Source organism: Martes martes (genome assembly GCF_963455335.1).
Source record: "Martes martes genome assembly, chromosome: 6".
Taxonomy (NCBI): domain Eukaryota; kingdom Metazoa; phylum Chordata; class Mammalia; order Carnivora; family Mustelidae; genus Martes; species Martes martes.
Genome location: NC_137893.1, coordinates 106,440,829 through 106,467,609, shown reverse-complemented (window position 1 = coordinate 106,467,609; position 26,781 = coordinate 106,440,829). Strand labels below are relative to the sequence as shown.

The following is a 26,781-nucleotide window of genomic DNA, read 5'->3' as shown; positions in this document are numbered from 1 at the left end:
TAGCTTTCCTCATATTACAGATATAGCTTCACTCTATTGTGGTCAGTAAAGACACTTGATATAACTTTATTCTTCTCTTCTTTGACTTGTTTTGTGTCCTAACATGATTGATACCTATTCTGCTGCTGTTGAGTGAAATATTCTGCTGGATCCATTTGGTCTATAGTTTGGTTCAAATCTACTCTTTTTTATAGATTCTCTGAACAGATCTATTCATTGTTTACAGTTGGGTATTAATGTCCCTAAGTATTATTGTATTGCTATTTATTAGCTCTTATTGCTATTTATTAGCTCTTCTAGCATTTGCTTTATATACTCGGGTTCTGCAATATTAGGTGCATAAATATTTACAACTGCTATATCTTCTTGATGGCTTGACCCATTTATCATTATATAACCATCTTTGGCTCTTTTAACCATTTCTTGGTTAAAGTCAATTTTGTCTGCTGTAACTGTCCCCACTATACTTTGGTTACCAATTGATTGAAATATATTTTTCCATTCCTTCACTCTGTCTACATTTGCTCTTAAAGCTATGTTAAGTCTCTTGTAGGAAGTGTATCATTAGGTATTTTCTAATTTTTTTTCCTTGTGAATTCATCACTGCTCTTTCAAAAATCATTAAATTTCTTTAAACCAAGTAGAGTAAGATTTAATATAAATAAATAAAATACTAATGATTTGTTAGTGGTAGCTCAGGAAGGATGAGTGAAAAAGAAATAGCAATGGAAGGTGAAGGTCACAAAAATAAGAAAACTTCAGATTTATAAGATCCTGTACCTCAAAGTTTGTGGTAACATTTCTGTTGTGTCAGTCAGTTAACAATTGCACCAGTTGTTCTATTAATGTGTAAATTAAAAAAACAAAAATAAAGTAGAAGATAATGGGGTTTGAAACCCAACTATGTAGGTTTATGTCCTAGTCTTGTGAAAATCGAGGTACATAAACTTAAAACAAAAAGACAAAACCTCTTAGTTGTTGTCTTTTTATCTTAAGTATAAAACAGAATATAAGACTTACTTTCAAGGCTGTTGAGTATTCAAACGAAATGAATTAAATAAGATAATGTTTTTGAACACATTTGAAGAATGGTAAAGGTTATATGTATGATAAAATTGTATCTCTCATACAACACAAAGAGAGAGAAAGAGAGAGATGGAGTGCCCTTTATCCCTTTTATTAATATCTTTATTATATAAAAGGAAAAACATGTCTATGTTTTCTTATACAGTTTATAAAAACTGATAAGTGCTTAAAATAAATATAAATAGAATCACCAGGGAACATAGATCTTGCAGTTGTAGGTATAAGGCGTGATTTAGGGATATAGTTTCTTTGAAAGAGACAAGTTTAAGATACTTAATATAGCAAGAGAAGCAGGATATCTAAAAGAAATCATCATCTAGTCTAAGAAATGTGCCTGCTACAATAATAAATCAACATCTAGAGTTGTTTTTAAAACTTCTTCATACTATCAATCAAGATCAGTCTCCCTTTATAAAAAAAGGAAAAGCCTTAAGGAAAGCATCTTCAAATACATTTGGCATAAGAGATGTTAAATCAGTTGGTTAGGATTATAAAATTTTTATGAATATGTATTTTGTGTCAATCAAATAAAAGTCACAAAACTTTGGTACTGAAGAATTTGCTATTTCTGATGTAACATATACTGACATGCGATGCAAAAAAAGAAAAATGATTGCTTTCCTTTTTATGGACCATTCTCTTGATTTTCTTCTTTCTTTTTACTGCCATTGTGAAACTACTTGTCTTAATTTCACTCTTTGCTTACCAAAATTATGCTCTCACAAGCTTATTGAAGTTCAAAGTCAGTTCAAGTTTAGGTTTCTAATATGTGCCAGTTAATTAGTTCACTGTCAACAACAAGATAAATGTTCACTTCTAAATGCATGTTTGTATATCCCCACCCCCTGGCATCCCACTCACTTTCAAAAGAAATAGTATAAACACTGGATCGCTTGCCATTTTCAATTTTTATATATAATATTGGCAGTCAAGTTCAGGATAAATTGACACTACTATTTTCTGTGTATATTTTATTAGCAATTTATAAACACCTACTATTTACCACAATAAATGTAATATTAATTAAACAATGAATCATAGAACATTGTATCAAAAACTAATGATGTACTTTATGCTGACTAACATAACAATAAAAAAAAGAAAAAATTTCTTACAGAAATATGAGCTATATATTTTGTAAGATAAGGACAAATTTAATGCAATTGATAGATATTTCAAATTTGAAACAATCCTCAAAAACTGAGTTTAGTCTGACCTCTAGATGGAAGAAACTTTTGAAAAGAGTGTTAGGTAAGTTATGCTATGGTGATTAACCCCCCACAAATACACAAGTGCAGGCACACATATTTCAGAGGCCTAAAACAGAAGGTGATTTCTGTCATCACATGCCAGCTGCAGCTCTGTTCCTCATTCTCATTCAATTCAGGAATAATACTTTGAATATATGATCTACTGGGGGCAACTACCCATTGCAGTTTGCAGAGTACTTAGTTTGCAGAGTACTTCATTAGACACAGGAATTTCAATACTAAAAAAGTCAAGTCCCAGGCAAATAGCTGAGTTGGTCACCCTAAATGTACTCTACCACAACATTTTATATACAAAGAGTCATATTTCTATTTACAGACAAAAGTTGAAATTTATGATCACTGAAATGTATTTCCAGACTGTCACAGATTTTCTAACAAACATTTGTTACCTAATACATGAATTCAATGAAGAGTATTAAAACTAGGGATTATTTTTAAAGCATTAAGTCCAAGTGTTAATTTGGTGAGATTAAAAAATAAAATAGATCAGTAAGCATTTCCATGTGAATTTTTTTAATCCTCATGGGAATAAATAAAATTGATGGAGAAAAATTAATATTAACATGTTATCTGAGGTCACTGTAGAACTTTAGATAACTTAACAGGAGAGAGGACCATTCATCCTACTGAAAATAAATTAACTTCAATGTAAAAGAGAGGCCATTTTAGAGTAACTGAATTTTGCAAAGACATTGATTTGGTCAGACAAATTATGCTGAATCTTCAAGTCTTTCTATTAAAGTTTATGAGAATTAAGAAAATAGTGTTTTAATAGACAGTGAGTATTATATTAGTCACCATGTCCACATGAATTCGGAATGACTATTTTTCCTTAATGAATTAATCTTTCAGATTATCTCTCGTCTTTAGTGTTGATTGCTGTTATATTGCCATTTATTAATTAATATAGAGACTTCTACTTTAAGATTCATATTTTGTCTAGCTATTAGGAAATTGTGTTGTGAATCCAGGTAAAATGTAATCATGACTTGAAACAATGAGTACAAAGATCACTTAGTGTAGTAATTGCAATAAAGGAAATTTCAGATGTTTGTGATTCTTTGTGCTCCATGACTCAGCTCTTCTAAGCTTGGCTAATTTAGGGGAATTTTCTCACTGAAAGCTTGGAGAATCAGAAATAAATGTAGGGTATCCAAAAATAGAATATGTGATAGTAGTCTGTCCCCAGGGCTTAAACTTACCTTATTGGTTTATGTCATTCTAAAACTTCAGTAAAGTAGCATGTATTAAAACTTATTGATGGCTTAAGTGTGACTTGAAATTGTTTAAATTTTATTAATTCCATTGTGGATGTAACCAGATATGAATTCTGTCTTTGAAGATACTAGGAATCACCATAGACAAATCATATTAGAAGATATGCCCTAATTATATTAAAACATTTTCAAATGATACACAAATTTTTAAAAACTAAACAACTTCTAACAGTACCTTGGCATTTCATTGCGTTAATAATATTGGTTCACCTGTGCTTCAAATAGTGTACCTCTTAATACTATAGTTACTTTTAATTTGTAATATACCTATATATATACCACAGAAATTGTGACTTCTTAAGAGGGAAAGCCCATTTAACTTGGGTCTGGGTAGAAACTGAACACATAGGTCTCAGAACTTGGATAATCATTATGCTATTTATTTATTTGACAGACAGAAATCACAAGTAGGCAGAGAGGCAGGCAGAGAGAGAGAGAAGGAAGCAGGATCCCCACTGAGCAGAGAACCCGATGTGGGGCTTGATTTCAGGACCCTGGGATCATGACCTGAGCCTAAGGCAGAGGCTTTAACCCACTGAGCCACCCAGGCACCCCTCATTGCTATTTCTGCTGATTGTTTTTCTTTTGAAGAAGGTGTAAATGCTAAGTGGAGCATCTCTTGGTACTGTGATGTGCCTTCAGTTAGGGGAGCAGCCCTGGGCTTCTCTGGAGGCACTGACTGGCCTGGTGCTCTGAGCCTCATGGCTCTGTCATGAACAGTTGTTGGAAAGGCAGCTCTGGACTGGGGCCTGTGCTGGGTCATGTATGAAACTCTGGTATCAGAGCAGTTGGCAGAGTTGTTTTAAATCTGTCTGACCCCTGGCATTTGGTCAGAGTACCTCACGGTGCTCTACAAGTCACGGACTCCTTCTGGCTACAGTCATCCCTAGATGGTCATGGTGTCTGTCCCACCCTCAGACCATGTGCTTAACAGGACAAAAACCCAGGCTAATACACACTAGGAAACATACCTTGTGATATATATCCCAGAAAACAGAGTGTAAGGGACTGTTTGGATTGAGGAATGAGTCAATCTAGCCAAAAGAGTATCACATAAGCGTTTTGAACATGAATATGGTGAAAGATGGTACAGAAAGAAAAGTGGAAAGAATAAAAGAAATGAGCAAAAGTTACATAAAAGGTATGTCTTATAAACTTTAATTGGCACTTCTAGAAATCATCTGCATATTTATAAGCAAAATACTCATAAACATATTTTAATAAGATGCATATCATTTTGCATTGCTTCCTTTTCTAGTATGTAGGTACTTTAGAGTGCACAAGCTACTCCTGTTGGTTTGTGAAGAATGTTTGCTTAATTCATCTGTACCCCTGCTACTCTGGAACCAAAAGCCATGATATTTGCCAAGCTAAAGTCCATCCTCCTCCTCAATTGAAACATTTGTGGCAACTGGTATTTAAAGGTAATCCAATTATTATTTTTTAATATGTCTGAATCACTTGAAAATATATTAGGTAAGTCTGTTTCCAATTACACAAAATATTTTATGTCTCAAAACATGAAATAAAGTAAGAATGTATTTAATACTGTGTTCTCTGATTTGTTCCTTTAATAGACATATACTTAACACCCACTACATCCCAGGAATTCTGCTTGGTACAAGATATATAATAATGAAGAAAACTAGAGCTATTCCCTACTCTTGTAGGTCTGTTTTTTGGAGAGGAATTATTGGGCACATACAATATGATAAATATGAAATAAAATGTTCTTACAGAAAGAAATAGCCTCTCATGACATCTTATAACCAAAGAGGAAAAAAAAAAGAAAAAAAATTGGACAACTGGAAGAGTAAGTTGGGAGGTCAGATAAAGTTTCCATTATAAAATGACCCTTGAACAGAAATACAAAGAATAAAGCGGGGGTAGAGAAGTTGGAAAAGAGTGCATTTTAGTTTGAGGGAATTATATTTTTAAAAACACTGTGTTTCAAAGTATACAAAGTTTTAGTTATGCAAGATAAAGCAGTTTTGAAATCTACTGTACAACATAGGGCCTATGATTAATGGTAACATACTGTATATTTAAAATTTTGCTGAGAAGGTAGATCTTATATTAGATGTTCTTATCATGGAAAAAAAAACAAAATAAACAACAACAACAAAAAACAAAGTGGGTGGGAAGAAAGTTTTACAGGTGATGGATAAATTTATGACATTGATTTTGATTATGGTTCACAGATGTATACATAACTCCAGACACATCAACTTGTGTACATTAAATATCTACAACTTTTGTTTTTTAAAGACTTTATTTACTTATTTGAGAGAGAGAGAGACAGTGAGAGAGGGAACACAGCAGGGACAATGGGAGAGGGAGAAGCAGGCTGCCCGCTGAGCAGGGAGCCCTATGCGGGGCTCAATCCCAGGACCCTGGGATCATGACCTGAGCTGAAGGCAGACACTTAACAACTGAGCCACCTAAGCATCCCAAATATCCACTTTTTATATGTCCATCATACTCCCCAAAAAATGGGTTTAAAAAACCTCCACTAAATTAGAAGGGATGAATCCTTTGAAGACCTGTTGCATCTCTGAGAACAAGAGTAGAAATTTGATTTGGGGAGAGGGCCATGCCAGCGCTAAAGTGCTGGGTTGAATATTTCTATCTTTTATTCTAAAAGAAATAGGAAACCACTATAGAGTTTGACACATTTAAAAAATAACCAAAAGGAAAAATAGATTGGAGAATGGAAAATTGATAGTTGAATATTAGTCATCTTGTTGGGGGATAGAAGCTTGAAATACATGGAAGTTCTTATTTTGAAGTGAATACAGAGAGCAACTGACAGAGATGTCAATGGGAATCCAATGTTTCTGGCTTTAACACTTGAAAAAATTATAACACATTTTTTAAAATACGTTTTTAATTGTTTTATACAATGGCAGTTCTTATTTCAAAATCTATTTTGATGAACATAATTTTCTGTTCTATGATTACACTTTGTATACTAGTTAACTTAGCTCATGCAAATTGGCACACATTCTTAAAACTGTATGGTACTTCAGTTAAATCTTTTAAAGACTATTTTTTCTGTCAATGATATTTTGGTATTACAATTTATCAACAATCAGCAAATGAGTAGGTTTGATATGTCTGTTCTCAACTAAGGGCTTATTTTATTCAACTGACAACAGCTGCACTTACAGCACTACTATTATATTAAAACAGTGTTGAAGTAAACTAACAATTAGCTCTTTAGACGTAGACATGATAATTTATTTCATTATGCTCTAAAATGATATTCTGGAGAATTAACAACCCCTAATGACAGAAATAGTTATCGGTTCATTAAGCAAATCACACTCAACACCAAAAGTGATAGAAGAGAGCAATGACTTGTTGATTATTTTATGCTAGTGCTAAAAGGAACTTAGGAGATTGTATTATGAATATTTACTATTTTAAGAATGACACAAAACAAGCAAACAAGAACAACTGAAGTTAGAGAAGTTACCTAATATATTTGGTCTCAGGACTATTTAGGGATTGTGTTAGTTTAGTTGTTTTAAACATTAGCCACATATTTTAATCACCTGAGGAACTTTTAAAACCTACTGCTGGACTCCCATTACAGAACAATCAAAGTGGAATTGTACTGAGGTGGACATAGAGACCTTGAAAGGCTGCCCAAATTCTTTACATGTGCAGTATGAGAAATAATCTAGTGTACCCAGCCAAATCAGTTCATGGACTTCAGGGCCTGCATCATTGTTATACTTGATTTTCCTTTGTCTCAAAGTAGAAATAATGCATGTATACATTCACTAAATTATAAACATTAAAATTCTCTGAGAACTAAAAATGCCTTCAGGGAACATATTCACAAAAATAAAAAAGCAAATATATTTTTTAGGAAAAATAGGAGGAGTAATAGGAAACCAAACAGCTCGTAGATAAATTATCTCTGACTAATCATAGTTTAATGAATGATAGAGTAAGCTTATTTTAAAGTAAAACAAATTCTTTAGGATATGGGGGTAATATGAAGTCAAAATTGTTAATGCACAAATCATCTTTGAGCAGTTAGCATCAAAGTAATGTAAGTGTATTTAGTCATTATCCTTTCATAAAACTATGTTCAGAACTTAATGAACATAAGCTAATGATTACAAAAATAAGAATTATGTGACCTCCACATCTGAGAATCTAAATGACTTGAGCCGTCCAAGCTAAAGAAGGCAGTGGGATGAAGCTTAATAGTCAATAAATAGTTAAGTAGAGCTACCCAAATTCCTTTTTAATGTCAGTATAAAAATTCAATAAAGCAATTCTCTGAGTAAAGTTTTCAAAACAAAAAAGAAGTTAGGTTAAATTTTAAAAGTATGTAGATAGAATTACAGGTTTTAGGTAGTTCTCATTTTTTTCTGGTTGATGCTGTTAAAATCTCATTTCCTTTCTTTCCTCATAAAATATAATTGAAGAGAAACATTAAAATCAAGCTGGCAAATTTGCATGGGGTGCATTAATTTTACCAGTAGTAAAATTATTTTTAATTAAGATATTTTTCTACCAACTAAATGAAGTGTCTTACACGCCCAATCAATTCTTGCCAATATGATTGCTCTACAAAGAAGGGATGATAATTAATTAGAAGAAGACCCTTCAAGGACAATTGGTCTACAGTGCACAACTTGAGAAAGAGCTGACATGCACTGTTTCTTTTCAATGTCATCATCTATGTTCATTATATGTATTATTAGGTTTGAGAAAAGGAGATACTGACAGAGTGGATAATGAGTTGTGAAGTGAAATAAGATGATATGAATCATAGTTCAGAAAAGATGAAATCATAGCAAAAATAAAGAGATACGTTCTCTGAATATCTTTCTTTTTTAAAGCTTGTGATCATTACAACTTAGTTAACTGAATTTGAAGCACACATTTGTAACATTTAATACGTGATAGTGAAGTACTTTTTTCTAAATGAATGAGTTCTGTGCTTCTGAATTGATATTGCAAACCAATATGTACTTTAAATTCTCACTCTTTTTTCTTTATGAAGTAGAAGATCTTATTTGTGGTAGAAGATATTTTAAGATATTAATTATATTCTATTAATTTAAATGACTTTTGTAATTTTATGATGATTAATTGGAGATTGTATCTCCAAAGCAATCTTGATCAAGAGTACCTTTTCTTATTATACTGCTCCTCTTTCAAATCTTTTGTTAAATACCTGCTGTTATTTCTATATCCATTTAAGATTTTCAGGCCCTGGGGCACCTGGGTGGCTCAGTAGATTAAGCATCTGCCTTTGGCTCAGGTCATGATCTCAGAGTCCTCTGATTGAGCCCGGCATTGTGTTCTCTACTGAGCGGGAAGTCTGCTTCGCCCTCTCGCTCTCCCTCTGTTCTCTCTCTCTCTCTCAAATAAAGAAATAAAATCTTAGAAAAACAAAAAAAGATGTTCATGCCTTACTTCAAGATTTAAGAAACAAATCTGATATTTAAAAACCAAATATATTTTAGTGCTTTTCATTTATATTACTTTTAAAAATTTTTACAGTAACAAGATTATGTTAATTATTAAATAAAAAATAAGTAGCTTTCATATACAGATAAGAGCCAATTAATGAATTTAATGGGAAAAAACAGCACTGAAAATATTAAAATACCCAGGATTAAAATTAACAGTTATGTGAGTTCTACATAGAGAAAACTTCAAATACTGCCACAGTATAGTTACAAACACACAAAATCTGGGGGAAAAAATTGTACAGATATACCATGCTATTGGAAAGGAGACCTAGTGTAGTAAAGATTTCAAATCTCCATATGCTTTCACATACTTGTGAAGATTTCAGTAAAAAAATAACAATTTTTTATGTTTGTTTTATTTCTTAAAGTCCACCTGGAAAACTAACAAAATAAATAAAGCCAATTATACTCTGTAAAAGTGCATTATGTGAATCGTGGGGCAGAGACTTAGTTCTGTTAAATAATAAAGCGTATGGTATAGCTTCAATCATGAAAAGCATGTTACTGTTATATTGACAGTCAAAACTGTGCAAAAAAAAACAGCCAAAAATAAATTCAAGTCATACAGAATACTTAACATCTAACAGAATTTCCATTTCAGTCATTAGGATAAATAAGAATTACTCAGTAATTGAGGTTGAACAACTGGGTTGTCACCTGGAAAAAAATAAAAAAAGTCTGATTTGTATCTTAACAGAATACTCTGAGTTAAATTCATATCAATAGAAATTTTAAAAATAAAAATTTAAATGATAAAAATATCAGGAAAATGTTGGAGAATTACTTTATAAATTTGGATGGGGAAGACCCTTTATAGCTATCAAAAATTTAGTTGCCAGAAAGAAAAGGCTAGTCCTTTGACTACATGACAAGAAAAAGTGTCTGTGAAAGACATCATCAAAGCAGACAAAAAGCAAAACAAACAAAAACTGTTCAGAAGGCATAATAAGTATTCCTAAATATACGAGAAAGTGTCCAGCTTATAACTCTTGAGAACAAAGCAAATTTTAAAAACATCATAAATACATACATTTTCTCTCATAAATATGGCAAAAATCTGAGATATCTTATACATTGCTTGTGAAATGTAAAATTAACATAAAATCTGAGCAAAACCATTTCACAATATCCATCAGATATATTATAAATGTGTATACTGTTTGACTTAGCTTTCCCATCATACACGCTTCCATCTACATGCTAAGTAATACGTATACAAGATTATAATTGGCATCATTGTTTATTGGAGCAAAAGAATGAACACAAATGTAAAAATGATTATGCAATACTCCTTGTATTGATATGGCAATCCCTGAGATACAGGGAAAAGAAAAGAAAGCATGCTGTAATATGTAATTGTGTATATAATAAGCTACCTTTTGATTTTTTATATTCATCTTGTGGTTATCTCCCTGGAAGCCTTTTTCTATGTTCTTTGCTCCAGTGTCCTGAAATTCTACTACCTTGGGACTTACATTGCAGATTATAAATTTTTTAAATTAAGATAATAATTGCAATATAACATTATATTAGTTTCAAATGTATAACATAAGGATTCTATATTCGTATGTATTACAAAACAGTCACCATAATAAGTCTAGTTAATATCCATACCACAGGGGCACCTGGGTGGCTCAGTGGGTTAAAGCCTCTGCCTTCGGCTCAGGTCATGATCTCAGGGTCCTGGGATGGAGCCACACATCGGGGTCTCTGCTCAGCAGAGAGCCTGCTTCCCCCTCTTTCTCTGTCTGCCTCTCTGCCTACTTGTGATCTCTCTCTGTCAGATAAATAAATAAAATTTTAGGGGCACCTGGATGGCTCAGTGGGTTAAGCCTCTGCCTTTGGCTCAGGTCATGATCCCAGGGTCCTGGGATCGAGCCCCGCTTTGGGCTCTCTGCTCAGCAGGGAGCCTGCTTCCCCCTCTCTCTCTGCCTGCCTCTCTGCCTATTTGTGGTCTTTGTCTGTCCAATAAATAAATAAATCTTAAAAAAATAAAATAAATAAAATAAATTTTTATAAAAAAAAAAAAATCCAGGGGCGCCTGGGTGGCTCAGTGGGTTAAAGCCTCTGCCGTCAGCCCTGGTCATGATCCCAGAGTCCTGGAATCGAGCCCCGCATCAGGCTCTCTGCTCAGCAGGGAGCCTACTTCCCTTCCTCTCTCTGCCTGCCTCTCTGCCTACTTGTGATCTCTGTCTGTCAAATAAATAAATAAATAAATAATCTAAAAAAAAAAAGTTTCTGCCTGTGTTCTCCTCTAGGATTAAAAAAAAAAAAGAAGTAGGAGAAGAAGAAAAAAAAAACCCCATACCACACATAGTTACATTTCTTTTCTTGTGATAAGAAGTTTTAAGATTTACTCTCTCAGCAACTTTCAAATATATAATACAACATTCTTAAGTATAATCACCAGGCTGTACATTGATCCCATCCCCAGGACCTATTTATTTTTTAACTGGAAGTTTGTACCTTTTGATCACCACCATGTGTTCTACCTATCCATCACTCCACTTCTGGCAACCACAAATCTGTTTTCTGTATCTATGAGTTTTTGTTTTTTCTTCCCTTTTAGATTCTACATACAAGTAAAATTATACTGCATATATCTTTCTCTGTCTGACTTATTTCACTTAGCATAATGCCCTTAAGTCCCATCTATGTTGTGGCAAATGGCAAGATTTTCATCCTTTTTTAGGACCAAATAACATTTGTGTGTGTGTGTGTCTGTGTGTGTGTGGTGTGCACATGTGTCCTATTCATCCACTGATGGAAAATTAGATTGCCCATGACTTAGCTATTGTAAATAATTCTGCAATGAACATGGGGATGCATATATCTCTTTAAATTTGTATTTTTGTTAATTTGAAATAAATACTCAGAAGTGGAGTTGTGGGACCATATGAGAGTTCTATTTTTAATTTTTTGAGGAACCTCCACACTGATTTTTGTAGTGGCTGCACGAATTTACTTTCTCATGATTTTTATTCTTGCTCATGTGTAAGCACTTGATAAACTTTTATGTGGAAGCATGTGCCTTTTAATTTTGGGGTAGTCTCTATATTATTTTACCAATAATCTATCATTTCTGTTTCTTATTTCTGTGCCTCTAAGTCCAAAAATTTGATATTGCATCTCCTAAATTGATCTCATTTTCTCATAATTCTTATCTTTTCCACTTCTTTTTATTTTGCCCTATTTTCTACTCTATTACTCTAATTGAAATTATGAAAACTACTGTTCAATTTTTTATTATTTTTGTACTTTTCTAGACATTTTTACTCTTGTCTAAATTGCACATTTTTGTGACATTCTGTTCTTTTATATAGATAAAACAAATTTTCTTGTAACTCTAAGAATATTATAGTTTTGATTTGTTTTAAATTTTTGTCTCCCATTCAGTGCCTCGGTTTCTGTAAATTTTTTTACTTATTTATTTGACAGAGAGACAGATCACAAGTAGGCAGAGTGGCAGGCAGGGAGAGACGGGGAGCCAGGTTCCCTGCTGAGCAGAGAGCGCAATGTGGGGCTTGATCCCAGCACCCTGAAATCATGACCTGAGCCGAAGGCTTAACCCACTGAGGCATCCAGGCGCCCCTCTGTAAATATTTTTAATGATGGTTTGTTCTTTCTTATTTGAAATCTTTCTGCCAAATGTTGGATAATCGTATTTAATGGCGATGACCTAGCAGTACTTATTGGAAGCTTGCCATGTAAACATGGGTTTTGATAACTGGCAGCTCTATTGGAGGGTTGTAAGTTGACAGCTGACCATTCAACGGCAGAATCCCAATGAGCTTGGTATCCCTGAAGAAGGAGCCTCTAATATCCTCTTTCTCCTGAGAATAAACCTTGAAAATTATTTGTTTGTGGGCCAGCAGGGAGATGAGTGGTGGGTCAGAATAGTTATCTGGATTTGTGAGTTGAGAGAAGAGCTATGTCAACTATTCTCCCTGTTGCCAGAACCCAATACTCTATTCTCAGGCACGTTTAAGTCTTGATAATCTTAAAATAATCTGCTAAGCACATACTTTTTTTTTTATTAAAAAAATTGTACTAATTATACTTTTTTCTTTTGACTATTGCCATTCTGATAATTTTGTCATGTTTTCACCAACTTTTTAGCTTCTTGAAATTTATTGAAAATATTTGCTCAAAAAATATTTGCTCACTGTTGCCTCATTCTCATTACCTTTGTGAGTTAACACTTTTGTTTTTTTATTACCTCCTTTTTGAGGATTTGGGAGGAAGAAGGATGATATCTCAGGTACAAATATTTAATCAAATACATCATTATAGAGAACTCTGTGCCTGTAAATTAGACAACTTAGATGAAATGGGTAAATTCACAGAAAAATACTAGTTGATGAACTGATTCAATAATATACATAAAATCAGAATAGTTCTATAATCTCTAAAATAATTGAATAGCTTTAAAATATATTTCCACAAAGATAAAGATAATATATTGCCTTTATCAAAGTTCTCCCAAATATTCAATAAAGAGTTAAATCTAATACTATTTAAACTCCTTCACAAAATAGAAAGGAGCATTTATTGACTATATAGGCTAGGATAGCCATATTTGAGTTATTTTTACCTCAGCACATGGAAGATATGATTCTTACTGGCATCATTAAATTTACTGATATTTTCTTCTCTCATGGCTGATCTGCTGATAATCTCAGCTGCTGATTATTTTCTTAGTAATCTAATAATAATTTTTATAATCTTAAAAATACTAGCAGTTTAATTACACTGGTAAGGTTGAAAGGTTTGGAACATTTTGCAAGGCTTCCTGCCTTCTTCCTTTTTTTCCAGAATTACATATAAGATATCTAAATAAGTTTGCACACAGCAGGGAGATTTCAGCTTGTGAACCATCTCTACCTTATAATTAAGTTGTAAGTTGTATAGCTTACATAATATTTTCTGTGAAGTCACGTCTCACAAACACTAGATTTTAGGTTTGTTAACCTAAAATTTTAAAACAGGACTATTTGCTAAGATTCTGTGGATAAATATTATCTACATAAAAAAATTTTTTTAGTCACTTTACCAGGAGGTTTTGGTATATTTAAAAGAGACGGTATCCAGTCTCCTATGTTGTTCCACTACCTGAGAATATTACACCATTAATAAAAAAATCACAGGTTCTCAGTTCAGCATAATTAGTTCCTTTCCACAATTCTGGGATATCTTTGTTTGTTTGTTTGTTTACATTTCATTTCCAAAACTCTCATTTCCTACTTCCTTGCTTACCAATTATATTCATTTTCTATAGATACTTTAACATATTTATTATAGGTATTTTACAGTCTATATAATTCTAAGTCATCTGTTTTTACTCTTTCCTCTTGAATATAGGTCACATTCTTTTGCTTTCTTGCAACTTCATTTTTTATTGTATTACAGATATTATGTCTAAAAGAGTGCAAAATAGCTAAATTATATACGTATATGTATGCATATCTATATTTTACTGACACCCTCCCACCCCACATAAACACATTCCTTTTCTTTTTATCAGAGGACTAGCGCAAGTTGTTAATTGTTTGCCTATTATAAATGTTTTAAGGATGTTTTCCAAATATCTTTTGAAATAATTACATACACAGGGGAGGCCTCGTGAAATAATTACATACACAGATATAGTATACAAAGAATAAAAATTCTTTTAATGCAAAATATATTTTATCTATTAAATCATCTTTATAATCATTAATAGGAAATTTATTTGATGTTTTGATGCTCTATTTCTCAGTTCATTTTTAAAATGAGAAGATTTAGCCTTATTCTACTTTGTCTTTTTCAAATTTAGTATTCTATACATGTAGAAGCTTATTTTGTGGTAGACATTTTCAAATTGGTCTTACCAAGTAATTTGATGACCATCTTTAATAATTTATGTAAATTTAAATTTGTGAAAGATTATTTAATTTTCCATCTCTTTGAAAGGATCTGAAGATGGAAATTGTGAAGTGTCTGTTGATGCCTACTTTTTTCTCTCTGCCAATGATACTGAAGGAGCAGTCTATGTGAACCCATCTAAAGACCTTGATTACGTATGTTGGTTCCTATGTGAAGGAACGATAGAGGTAAGGTACATTTATGTAGTTGTTCCTGATTTGTCTCTTTTATTTCTTTTTAAAGATTTTATTTACTTAATTACATGGGAGAGAGAGCCAAACAGGGGGAGTGGTAGGCAGAGAGAGAAGCAGGATCCCTGCCAAGTAAGGAGTCTGATGTGGAACTCGATCCCAGGACCCTAGGATGATGATCTGAGCCAAAGGCAGATGCTTAACCAACTGAGCAACCCAGGTGTCCCCTGATTTGTCTCTTTAACTCATAATTTTCTGGTTGAAAAGAAAACTAAATTTGTTAAAGTTGCACATCCAGGTTCAAGATGTGTGTAGCTTAAATATAACCTCAGAAACAAATTCTCAACAATCTACTTGGAAATCTTTCATCTTTTACTTTTTGTATTTATAATATAGACAGTAATAAAAAGTTCTTTCATTTTATCTCTAGTCTCTTTGTATTCTATTCATGTTACAATTTGCTTACCAATTAAAGCCTCTTGAACACAGATGTGATTATGTCACCCTTTTGTTTAAAGATCATAAAACATTTCCATTGCCTTTTGGAATATACATAAATTTCTAGGTGAAATCTAATCTCTGGGCAGTTTTAGCACAATTACAATTATGGGGCCTAAGACAAGAAGACAAAGAGCAGTCCTTATTTTCCCCATCTCACCTCCATCTTATACAAATTAGGTAATATTATCAAACAAATAACAGTAAGAAACAAAAATTTTAGAATCTTAATTTTAAATAAATAAGGAACGTTTTGTCAAAGAGATTGAGGAGTTTTCCAAAAAGTTTAGAGACTTAACAGAGTATGTGTAACCTCTCTTATCTGGACACAACCTTAATTTGGTTATTTTATAGAAATAAAAACCATATCCTAACTTTGTTTGGTATATATTTCATATAGTCTCAGTAAAGCCTTTTTATTATGAACAAATCCAGTAACACTGAGCTAACAATATAAAATATAATATGAGTCACTGTTTACTTCAAAAAGAACCAGCTGGAGAGGCATTACAAATACAGGCAAATAGACTTCAAAATTCTCAGAACTTTTATTTTCACTTACGCCCTCAACTATATACATATTTTTGAAATTTTTTAAATTTATTCATTTTTTAAAAATTCGTTGGTATTAAGCTTAATATACTTTTACGTGTATATACTTAGCTATTCATAGATACAGAACTATACACATAGATGATTAAAGTTTTCATCTTTAAGATATATTTAATTTTATCAGCCTATAAAAGAGCATTGCATATTATATTAAATTTACTTATGAAGTAAATGCATACCTTCTATTAGGAAAAAACAAGCAAATCATAGTCATCTTGTATACATATTTCTATTTCTCTGTATTCTTTAAAAATAATTACCAACTTTATTTTTTTTTAAGATTTTATTTATTTAAGAGAGAGAGAGAGAGGGATTGAGTGGAGGAGGAGCAGAGGAAGAAGCAGACTCCCTGCCTAGCAGAGAGCCAACCACCCTAGATCCCAGGACACCGTGGGATCATGATCTGAGCCTAAGGCAAACAATAATCAACTGACACACCCAGGTGCCCTTAATAAAATAATTAATATTTGCTTTTTTAGCCTCAGGAGAAAACACAAAGACAGCAATCCAATAACTGTTAGTTATTTTATCTTTTCATGATCACACATTTTATATCACTTTGACAACTTTTATATTAGGCAAAATAAACCTAAATATACATATATAAACATAAATATACATCACTGAACATTTGCATGTCCTCGTTTTCATTCTCTAAGGAAAAAGGATAACTTTAAATTATATTTGCGCAGGTATCCAATAATAATTTGTTAATTCAATTTAATATCAGTGTAAGGTCTTGATATTAACCAAAGATTTGGGAATTGCAATTTACACTATCATGTTAAGACCTTTTGATTTGTAGTATAATCAGTAAAACATTCCAGTACATAAATATAGTAGAATCAATAAGAATTGACAAGATTAAAACCTTCTTAAATGATATCCATTATTAAAATTTCAATTATTTCTATTTGGTATTTTTGTAATCATAAACAATTTAAGGAAACAATGATAGAATAGTTCTTTAGAAGTTATATTAAATCATTCTAATTTGTCTAAAGATTCATTTATTAATTGGGAAATTACATAACCTCTTTTTAATGTAAATAAACCTCAGCATTCATATATTTTAAAAAACAAGACTTTTGACTTTATGCCAGAATCCTAAGGGCATAATTTTCTTTTCATCTATAAGACTAATTATATTACAAACACAGGTACACATTTTCTGATTTGTTAAGTTTTGGCAAAGGGAAAATGTATAAATAAAGCACAATCATTGTCCTTTTCCTTTCATTTTTGACTGTTTATCTGAAAAATAGTCCTAAATGTACATATATTGACAGAAAATTTATTATGATAAATTAATTTTTAAAATCAATTTAAACACTCTTGAAAGTGTACTATACTTATCTACTCAGTAAACTCTATCTTCCCTTTCTGGTCTCAGGTATCCAATTCTTTGGTGCATCTGGGACAATAACCTAGTGACCTGGTAACAGTTTAAACAATCACTCACATCCTTGATAATTCCATAGAGCCATATAATTAAAAATCTAGTGCTTATTAATCCCAGAAGCATGAAAACGAAGAGGGATTCTTGTGCATTAAACAGAGTAATCTCTCTATTAGACACATGGGATGGAGAGTCTCCTCCTGAGAGTCTTTCTTTTTTTTTGTTCTAATGTATCTGTCAAATGAACAATCTTGTTCATGTCAAAATTTCTCCAGAGTGGCCCCTGCAATTTCAGATTGTCCTTTGAGAAATTTTAGCAATTAGAGAGATGTGTACCTGACTTAACAACATGAAGGGAGGAATGTGTGGTGTTGAAGCCTATGAGACTGAGAAGACCCCATGAAGACTTAGTAGGTGCCTGTGCAATGTCATGTCACCAAAACCTACCAAAGAGCAGTCAGTCCAAACTGAGAGCTAGACAAAAGTGTTTACAGGATTTTGAAAAGGTGACACAAGGAAAATTCTGTTCAAAGAATGTAGATTACTGTGACTTTCTCAATTCATTTTTTATTTAGGTCATCTGAATGACGAAATTGTGAGAGCTATGCTTTTCCTCTTCCAGTAGAATACTCTTTTAGACTCTCCAGAGTAGTGCGGAAATTTCTTTTTTCTTTGGATCAAATTGGATCACATAAATCCTAAAATATTTTCTTTTTCTTAAAAGAAGAAAAAAATAGCATTTGGGAATTTGATGAAAATAAGATGGAGTTCAGATCTGATACTATACCTATGTCACTGTCACAGCTGGGGAGAGAAATGTCCCATGGTCCCAGAGTAACGCACTGTTTGCTGTCTAGGGTCATGAACTTTCATAGTGAGGGTTTTTAAATTGTATTTTGCAGAATCTTGTGTTTGTTCATGACTGATCCTCCAAAAACAATTCTGTTGATCAAGAGAAACTAATTCTTTAAGGTTTACCACAATAATAGGAAGCAACACCTCCCTCTCAGAGGGAGAATTTATGGAAAGATGTTTGTATGCTTTAGAGCCTTAGTTGTAGGGGGTGGGTCCTTGTAAGGATTGCTTAGAGTTCATGAATAAAGCTTCGTACTGGTGGACAGAATGTGATGAAAATCTTAGAGTGAAGTTGATGAACAAGCTGTTATGCTTGGTAAATAATTTATTTTAGTTGGTTCACAGTCTTACTTTCCAAGAAAAAGTATTTCATGGAGCAAAGAGTAAGTTATTTTTTATATATTTTTCTCAGTATTTTTAAATATAGGACAGGAAATTTGGTTCATTTCAGTTCTCATCATCAAAGACTAAAATTCCAAAAGTATTCTTTCCTTTCTTTGTGTTAAAAAATGCCCTTCTTCAGGTCTTTTTAAATGCAAACACTTTTGGAAGGAAAGCACATAAATATAAGTGAGTTCATTTTTTTTTTACATTCTTGCTACAAAAAGGTTATGAGATTATATATTATTATGAATTATGAGTTTATTATATTTATTATATTATTATGAGTTACTGGGGACAGAGGATGCTTTTGAAACAACATAGAGGAGACAGAGGAACACTAAAAGTTGGAATAGGAAAGATCTTTAGCAAATTTAACTATTCCTGTATTTTTTACTAGGTCCAGGCCAGTATAAATTTGGACTTTAATTCAACCAAATATATTTTTATTTAGCTAAAAATATGACCTAGGCATTTTTAATGTTCCCCTCACCTTAACTGAATTTTAGATAGGCTTCTTATTGACAAAAGACCTCTGACCTCCTTTTTTTTTAGAGCATTTACTTCAGAAAATTTGCAATTATAAATTCTTTTTCTGTCTCTCTGAAATGTGTGCAAATCTACTTTCTGCCTCTTGCCAGTTTTAGGACACAGGAACTATCTTTCTCAAGGACCTGGGAACTATTTCTTTGAGATATAAACCTTGACAGAGAGATGTAAATGTAAACATCCTGTGAAAGAGTAGGAGCCTAACTTCAGTGGGCACCACTTAGCAAACACAGAAGGCCTACTAACAAAGCAAAACCTTTGCAAACTCAAGAATAACTCAATGTGCTTTACACATTTTATTGAAAAGTCTCTCCCCTAATTTCATCCGGTATTTTTCCTCTAGCTAATTCCAGCACTTAAAATCGTTCTTGTCTTGTTTCAGCAAAGTTGAGTTCCATTTCTCTCACCTACTGCAATGGTCTTAAATAGTCTTTCTTCCTTGTTGAATTTTGTCTAATGCATTTTTAAAAATTAATATATAATGTATTAATTTTTTCAGGGGTACAGGTCTGTGATTCATCAGTCTTACACAATTCACAGCACTCACCGTAACATATACCTTCCCCAATGATCATGATCCAGCCACCCCATCCCTCCCACCCTCCTCCCCTCCAGCAACCCTCAGTTTGTTTCCTAAGATTAAGAGTCTCTTATGGTTTGCCTCTCTATCTGATTTCATCTTGTTTCATTTTTCCTCCCTTCCCCTATGATCTTCTGTATTGTTTCTCAAATTCCTTATATCAGTAAGATCATATGATAATTGTCTTCCTCTGACTGACTTATTTCACTTAGCATAATTCTGGTGCAATTTTTACTTTGATGAATACTTTTCTAAGAATCCAGGATTCTACATATTTTATAAAGAAGTCACTCACTCCTATTGGGTGAAATCTCTTTACAGATCTATTTAATTGACATGGGCCCCAAAATGGTAAATATGTCATGTATTAGGTCTTAGAGGTTTTCCCTTTTGCTATGTCTTTACTAAGTGATTTTACTAATATAATATGGAAATGGCAAAATAATTTATACAAAAATCTGATTTTCCATGAAATTATGGCATTATTTAGTCATTTGCTTATATGTACAAAGGATTTTTCTAAAGTATGTTTTAGATATTCTTGTAGCTTAATTTCTATTAAGCCGAAGTTATTTTTGTGTGTAGTATTATGTTACACACCTACATCAGTAATAATGAATAATATTATATCAAGTTAATTTCCTAATTTGATAATTTTACTGAAGTAATGAAAAGAAAATATCCTTAGTTTTTTTATAAAAACTGCACACTAATGTGATTGGGTTGATAAAATGCAATATAATCACAAATTTCAGAAAAAGCTAATAATATGTGCATATATATGCATATATCATTATACATATATTGTTGCGTAAAACATATGAAGAGAGAGAATATATGTGATAAAATGCTAATAATTATTTCTTCTTTTATAAGTGCTAATTTAACTTTGGAAGCAAATTTTAACAGGACATCTTCAATTTAAGAAACTTTACAATAAATACCCCTTGCATGTAGAAAATGATTACACTTTCAAACAATAAGGGATAAATATTTTTTTCTGAAGTACGAACACTTAGACATACAAACACATGCAGAGAAAACTGAGAGATTGAATTTATAGTACTTTAGCTGTAGTTTAAGGGTAAATAGCATTTGAAAAAAACAAAAACATATCTGTCAGGGCACCTGGGTGACTCAGGGGGTTAAGACTCTGCCTTCGGCTCAGATCATGATCTCAGGGTCCTGGGATCGAGCCCGGCATGGCATCGGGCTCTCTGCTCAGCGGGGAGCCTGTTTCCCCCTCTCTCTCTTCCAGCCTCTCTGCCTACTTGTGATCTCTGTCAAATAAATAAAATTGAAAACAAAACAAAACAAAATGAAAACAAAAACAAAAAAACGTATCTGTCCATGCAAAGAGATGTTCTTCTTCCCAGTAGACTGAAAATTCTAAATTTACTAGAACTCCAAATAGAAAAATGGAGAAAGAAGTTCTCAGTTGACTCTTACCCAACACAGGCTAGATCTCTATAAATCATTAATCTATCACCAATGATCAGACCATGAAACTAAATTTCTAATCATTGTAGCCATCAGTGGGAAATAATTTATTGGCTATACACCAACATCATAAAGGAAACATAAAAGTATTGAGAGGAAAATGAAAAAAAAAATAAAGGACTATCAAAATTCTGTTGTGGTTTTGAATTCACTTCTGAGAGCTAGGAAAAGATATGCCTGGTTTTAAGCTGTCCATAAGAGATGCACTTCTTTGGCAACAAAATTTACTTAATCTTTTAAGGTAAACACACTGGGCCTATTTGTGAAAGACCTCTAAAATGATTAAAATGATATATGTTTTTCTAAACATGTACAATTATTACTTCCATGCAAATATGAGCTAAAGATGTGTTAATGATTTTATGTAATTCATTTTTAACAAGGGATGCAATAAGATGTTACAGTCAGTTCAAACATGAGTCCAAATAACTCACTGAAGGAGAAAAAACAAGTGATACAAGAAACAGTTTTTCCATGGATCTGGTTATCAGTAGGATGCTACTTCTATCATGTCAGCTAACATATAAGCAATGTCTATAAAATTTTGATTCAAATTACATTAAAGATGTTTGAAAACAACTGAATAATGGATGCTGATTTATTTAGCTTTTTACAATGTATATATTTCCATCATAAACTGAATATGATTGTTTAAAATAATTTTAAAATAAATCAAAACTGAGTTTATTTTACCTTTGCTGAGGGAATACATGAATTTAATATATAAAGGAAAGCATGAACTTCAAACTTTGAAATGAATGTAATTTTGTAATGTGAGGGACATTTACAAAATTATTTTTTTAAATTTTTTTACAGATGTGTGAAAATGAATGCAGTTGTTTGACTACAGAAGACAATAAGAGATGCTGGTGCCTGTGTATTCCAAGATGGCCTTGCAAAATGTCTTTGGAAAATACAACTGATTATGAAGAAAGTGGATGTCAACATGAAGCTCTTTATGAAGATGAAATTAATAAATCCAGGTATCTATGCATCATTTGAAATAAGAATATTACCTATTTATCAAAAAGTTATAATTGTACTGACAAGCCAAAATTGATATTTTTAATAACTCAAGAACTCTATACATTTTTTAGTGCTCATCAAAAAAATGTACTTTTGGGGCACCTGGGTGGCTCAGTTGGCTAAGTGTCTGCCTTTGGCTCAACTCATGACCTTGGGGTCCTGAGATTGAGCCCTGCACCCAACTCGTTGCTCAGAAGGGAGTCTGCTTCTCCTCTTCCTTCTGCCCCTCCCCTTTGTGCTCTCTCTCTCTTAATTTCTCTCTTTCAAGTAAATAAGTAAAATCTTAAACAGATGTACTCTCAATTCCCTTTATGGATTTAAACTATCCCTCACCCACTTCCCCTCTGGCAACCATCAGTTTGTTCTCTGTATTTAAGAGTTTGGGGTTTTTTGTTGTTTTTTGTTGCTTTCTAATTTTGTTTTATTTGTTTCTTAAATTCCACATGTGAAATCACATAGTAATTGTCTTTCTCTGACTGACTTATTTCTCTTGGCATTGTACACTCTAGGTCTTTCCATGCTTATGCAAATGACAAGATTCATTCTATTTTATGGTTGAGTAATATTCTGGTGTGTGTGTGTGTGTGTGTGTGTGTGTGTGTGTGTGTGTATTTTATAACCTTCATACTGTTTTCCATGGTGGCTGCACCAAACAGTACATGAGGATTCTTTTTTCTTCACATCCTTGCCAATACTAGTCATTTCTTCGGTCTTTGCTTTTAGCCCCCTGAACTATTTTATAGTAATTAATACAAATATTTCTTTAAAATGATTGGCATTTATAACTCAAACATATGCATATATAGTTATTATATATTTTTATATAATGTATATTCTATTATGTATAACAACATTAGCACAAAAATAGGGGAATAGAGAAAGACCTACAGTAATAATTTTTATATATCGTACTAGAATTAAATTAGTATCTGTGATTAGATTAAATTAATTAGATTAGATTAAATCTATGGTAGATCTGTGGTAATTTAATTAATTAGATTAGATTAAATCTGTGGTAGATCTGATATGTTAAGTTGTGTATGGTAACCTTCAGAGCAACAATTAAGAAAATAACTCAGCTAATGTAGTAAAAACAGCATTACAAATACTAAAAATTTGCCCTACAAAATATTTACTTAATATGAGTTAAGTGGTATCAGAAGAATAGAGATAAAAAACATAAGTGGCTAACAAAAATGAGAATGATAAGCATAAATCCAACTATGTTAAAAATAACTTTAAAATAAAATGGGTTAAAAACCCAATCCAAGGCAAAGATTTTCAAGTTGGATAATTTCTGAATATAGACAGTATATACCATCTATAGAACACACACTATGCACTTAAATGTACAAATAGGTTGAAAGTAAAGGGTTAGAAAAAGACATACCATTCAATCAGCAAGCATAGAAAGCTAGAGTATCTCTATTAATATCAGACAAAATGGACTTTCTTGGTTTTGTTTTAAATTTTTTTTTATTTTATTATGTTATGTTAGTCATAGCATCAAAAACCATTGGTTAAGAATAAACCTAACCAAAGAGGTAAAGGATCTATATCTACACTCTAGGAACTACAAAACACTCATGAAAGAAATTGAAGAAGACACAAAAGGATGGAAAAACACTTCATGTTCATGGATCAGAAGAATAAACATTGTTAAAATGTCTATGCTGCCCAGAGCAATCTGTGCTTTCAACGTCATCCCAAATCAAAATGCCAATGGCATTTCTCAAAGTGCTGGAACAAAACAGACTTTAAAAGAAAAAATGGTTAATTGAAAAAAAACAACATTTTAAAATGACAAAGCAATCATGAGAAGATATAGCAATTATAAATATATATGCACTTAACAACAGAGACTCAAAATATATGAAATAAAAACTGACAGAATTAAAGAAAAAAATGGCCAATTCAACAATAACAGTTTGAAACTCCAACACTCCACTTTCTGTAATGGATATAACGTTTGGTAGATGAACAAAAATATAAAAAAAATTGAAGAACACTATAAATCTGGTAAAACTGGGAGATATCTATAGAACATTCCACTCAATGGTAGCAGAATGGCATTCTTCTCTAATGCATATTGAACATTTTGCAAGATAGGCCATATGTTAATTTAAGCTGCAATATATTTCAGAGGATTACAATAATAAAAAAGATAGATTTTCTACCCACTATTGATTGAAATTCGGAATCAAAACCAACAAGCAATTCAGTAATTTACAATTTATGAAAATTAAATAACACACTCCACATAAATCAGTGAATCAAAAAGAAAGTACAGGGGACATTAAAAAAATCATTTGAGATTAATTAAAATAAAGATATGGCATACCAAAAGTCATGGGATATGGGCAATTCAGCATTTAGAATTAAAATTATAGCTGTAAATGCCTTTGTTAAAAATAAAGAAGATCTTAATCAATATCTTAAACTTCTACCCTAACATAATAGAAAAGGAAAAAAGTTAAATCTAAAGCAAGCCAAAGGAGAAAAATCATAAACTGTAGAGTGAAATTAATTAAATAGGGTGTAAGCAAATATAGAATATCAACAAAACCAAAAGTCTGTTTTTGAAATGATTAACAAAATGAATAGGCCTAAACTATGCTAAGAAAAACAGAGAGAAGACTCAAATTACTAAAAGCAAGAAAGCGAGATAAAATATTACTTATATTACAGAAAGAAAAAGAATTATAAGAAAAAACTATGAACAGCAGTATATCTCAAAATGTAGGTAGCTGTGATGAAATGGGGACATTCCCAGAGAAATACAAACTACTAGAATTGACTCAAAAGAAATAGAAAATCTGAATATATTTATTACAAGCAAAAAGATTAAGTTAGTGATTCAACAAACAAATAAAAAAATCACACTAAGAAATATTCAGGCCTAAATGGTTTCACTGGGGAATGCTAGCAAACATTGAAGCAGAATTAATAGAAATTATTCACAAACTCATCCAAAACTAAATGAAGAGGACACATTTTTAAACTTATTCTATTAGACCAATGTTGCAATGATAACAAAGCCAAAGACATCACGAGAGAAGAAAAAAACAGACCAATATGTCTTATTAATCTGAACACAAAATCCCTCAATATAGTTATAGCACAACAAATGCAGTAACATATAAAAAAAAATTATGCATCATGACCATGGGGAATTTATCACAGGAATACAAGGTTTTCATGTTTTAACATGGAATTTTAACAAGGATGTTTTAATATCCTTAAATCAATTAATGTAAATATACTATGTCAATAGAATAAAAGGAAAATACATAATTCCAATAGTTGAAGTGTTGGGAGGGATAGATTTTACAGACTCTAATAACCCTTCATGATAAAAACAATCAAAAAATGAAGAATAAAGTGGAGGTTATTCAACCTCCATAAAGAATTCTGGAGAAGAAGGAGGAGAAGAAGAGAAAGAGGAAGAATCAGAAGCAGCAGCAGCAACATAATTACATTATGTTTAATGATGAAAGAAGACTGGAAATGCAAATGAAAAAACATAACAGTTTATATCTGCTAGTGTCAATATGATTAAAAAGAAATATTAATTAAAAGTACTGGTGTTGGTGAGGATTTGGAGAAATTGGAGCCCTCATATACTGCTGGAGGAATGTACATACAGGTGCTTTGAAAAAGTTTATCAACTGATAAATAAAATGTATTATATTTATACATGGAATATTATTCAGCAATAAGAAAGTATGGATTACTAATACCTGGCCACATATGGATACACCTGGAAAACCTTATGCTATGGGAAAGAAGTCAGTCACAAATGACACATGCAGTAGAACTAAATAAATATTTATGTAATGAAAAAATAATTTTCAGGAGTTTTTTTTATTAAAAACATTTTTGTTCTGTGATATAACTTTATTTTTTCTGTGTTTCTTTATTTATGCTTAACTTTCGTGATATTCAGACAATTTTGTAATTATAAAAATTATCAGTATTGTTATGACTTTTGACATTGTCTCAATACTAAAATAGAGCTTAGCAGAGTTTTCAAATAAAGTACTTTATATAAAATTAACAGTGTCTATACCAGTCACAAAATATAGAATATAGAAATTTTTATGTAATATATCACCTACTATAATAGCAAGATATGTAAAATCTTAGAAGTA

The 26,781-nt window shown here is 32.0% G+C and overlaps 1 protein-coding gene across 1 annotated transcript in view; it reads left to right on the top strand.

Moving 5' to 3' along the window:
- The window catches only part of EYS (eyes shut homolog), a gene marked incomplete at both ends in the record, with an annotated part of 1,618,725 nt that overhangs the window by 126,303 nt on the left and 1,465,641 nt on the right, over positions 1-26,781 (top strand). The window contains one exon of the mRNA XM_080805925.1: positions 22,421-22,587. Within this exon, the coding sequence (XP_080662051.1) occupies positions 22,421-22,587 (167 nt within the window). The remainder of the gene's footprint in view (positions 1-22,420; positions 22,588-26,781) is intronic.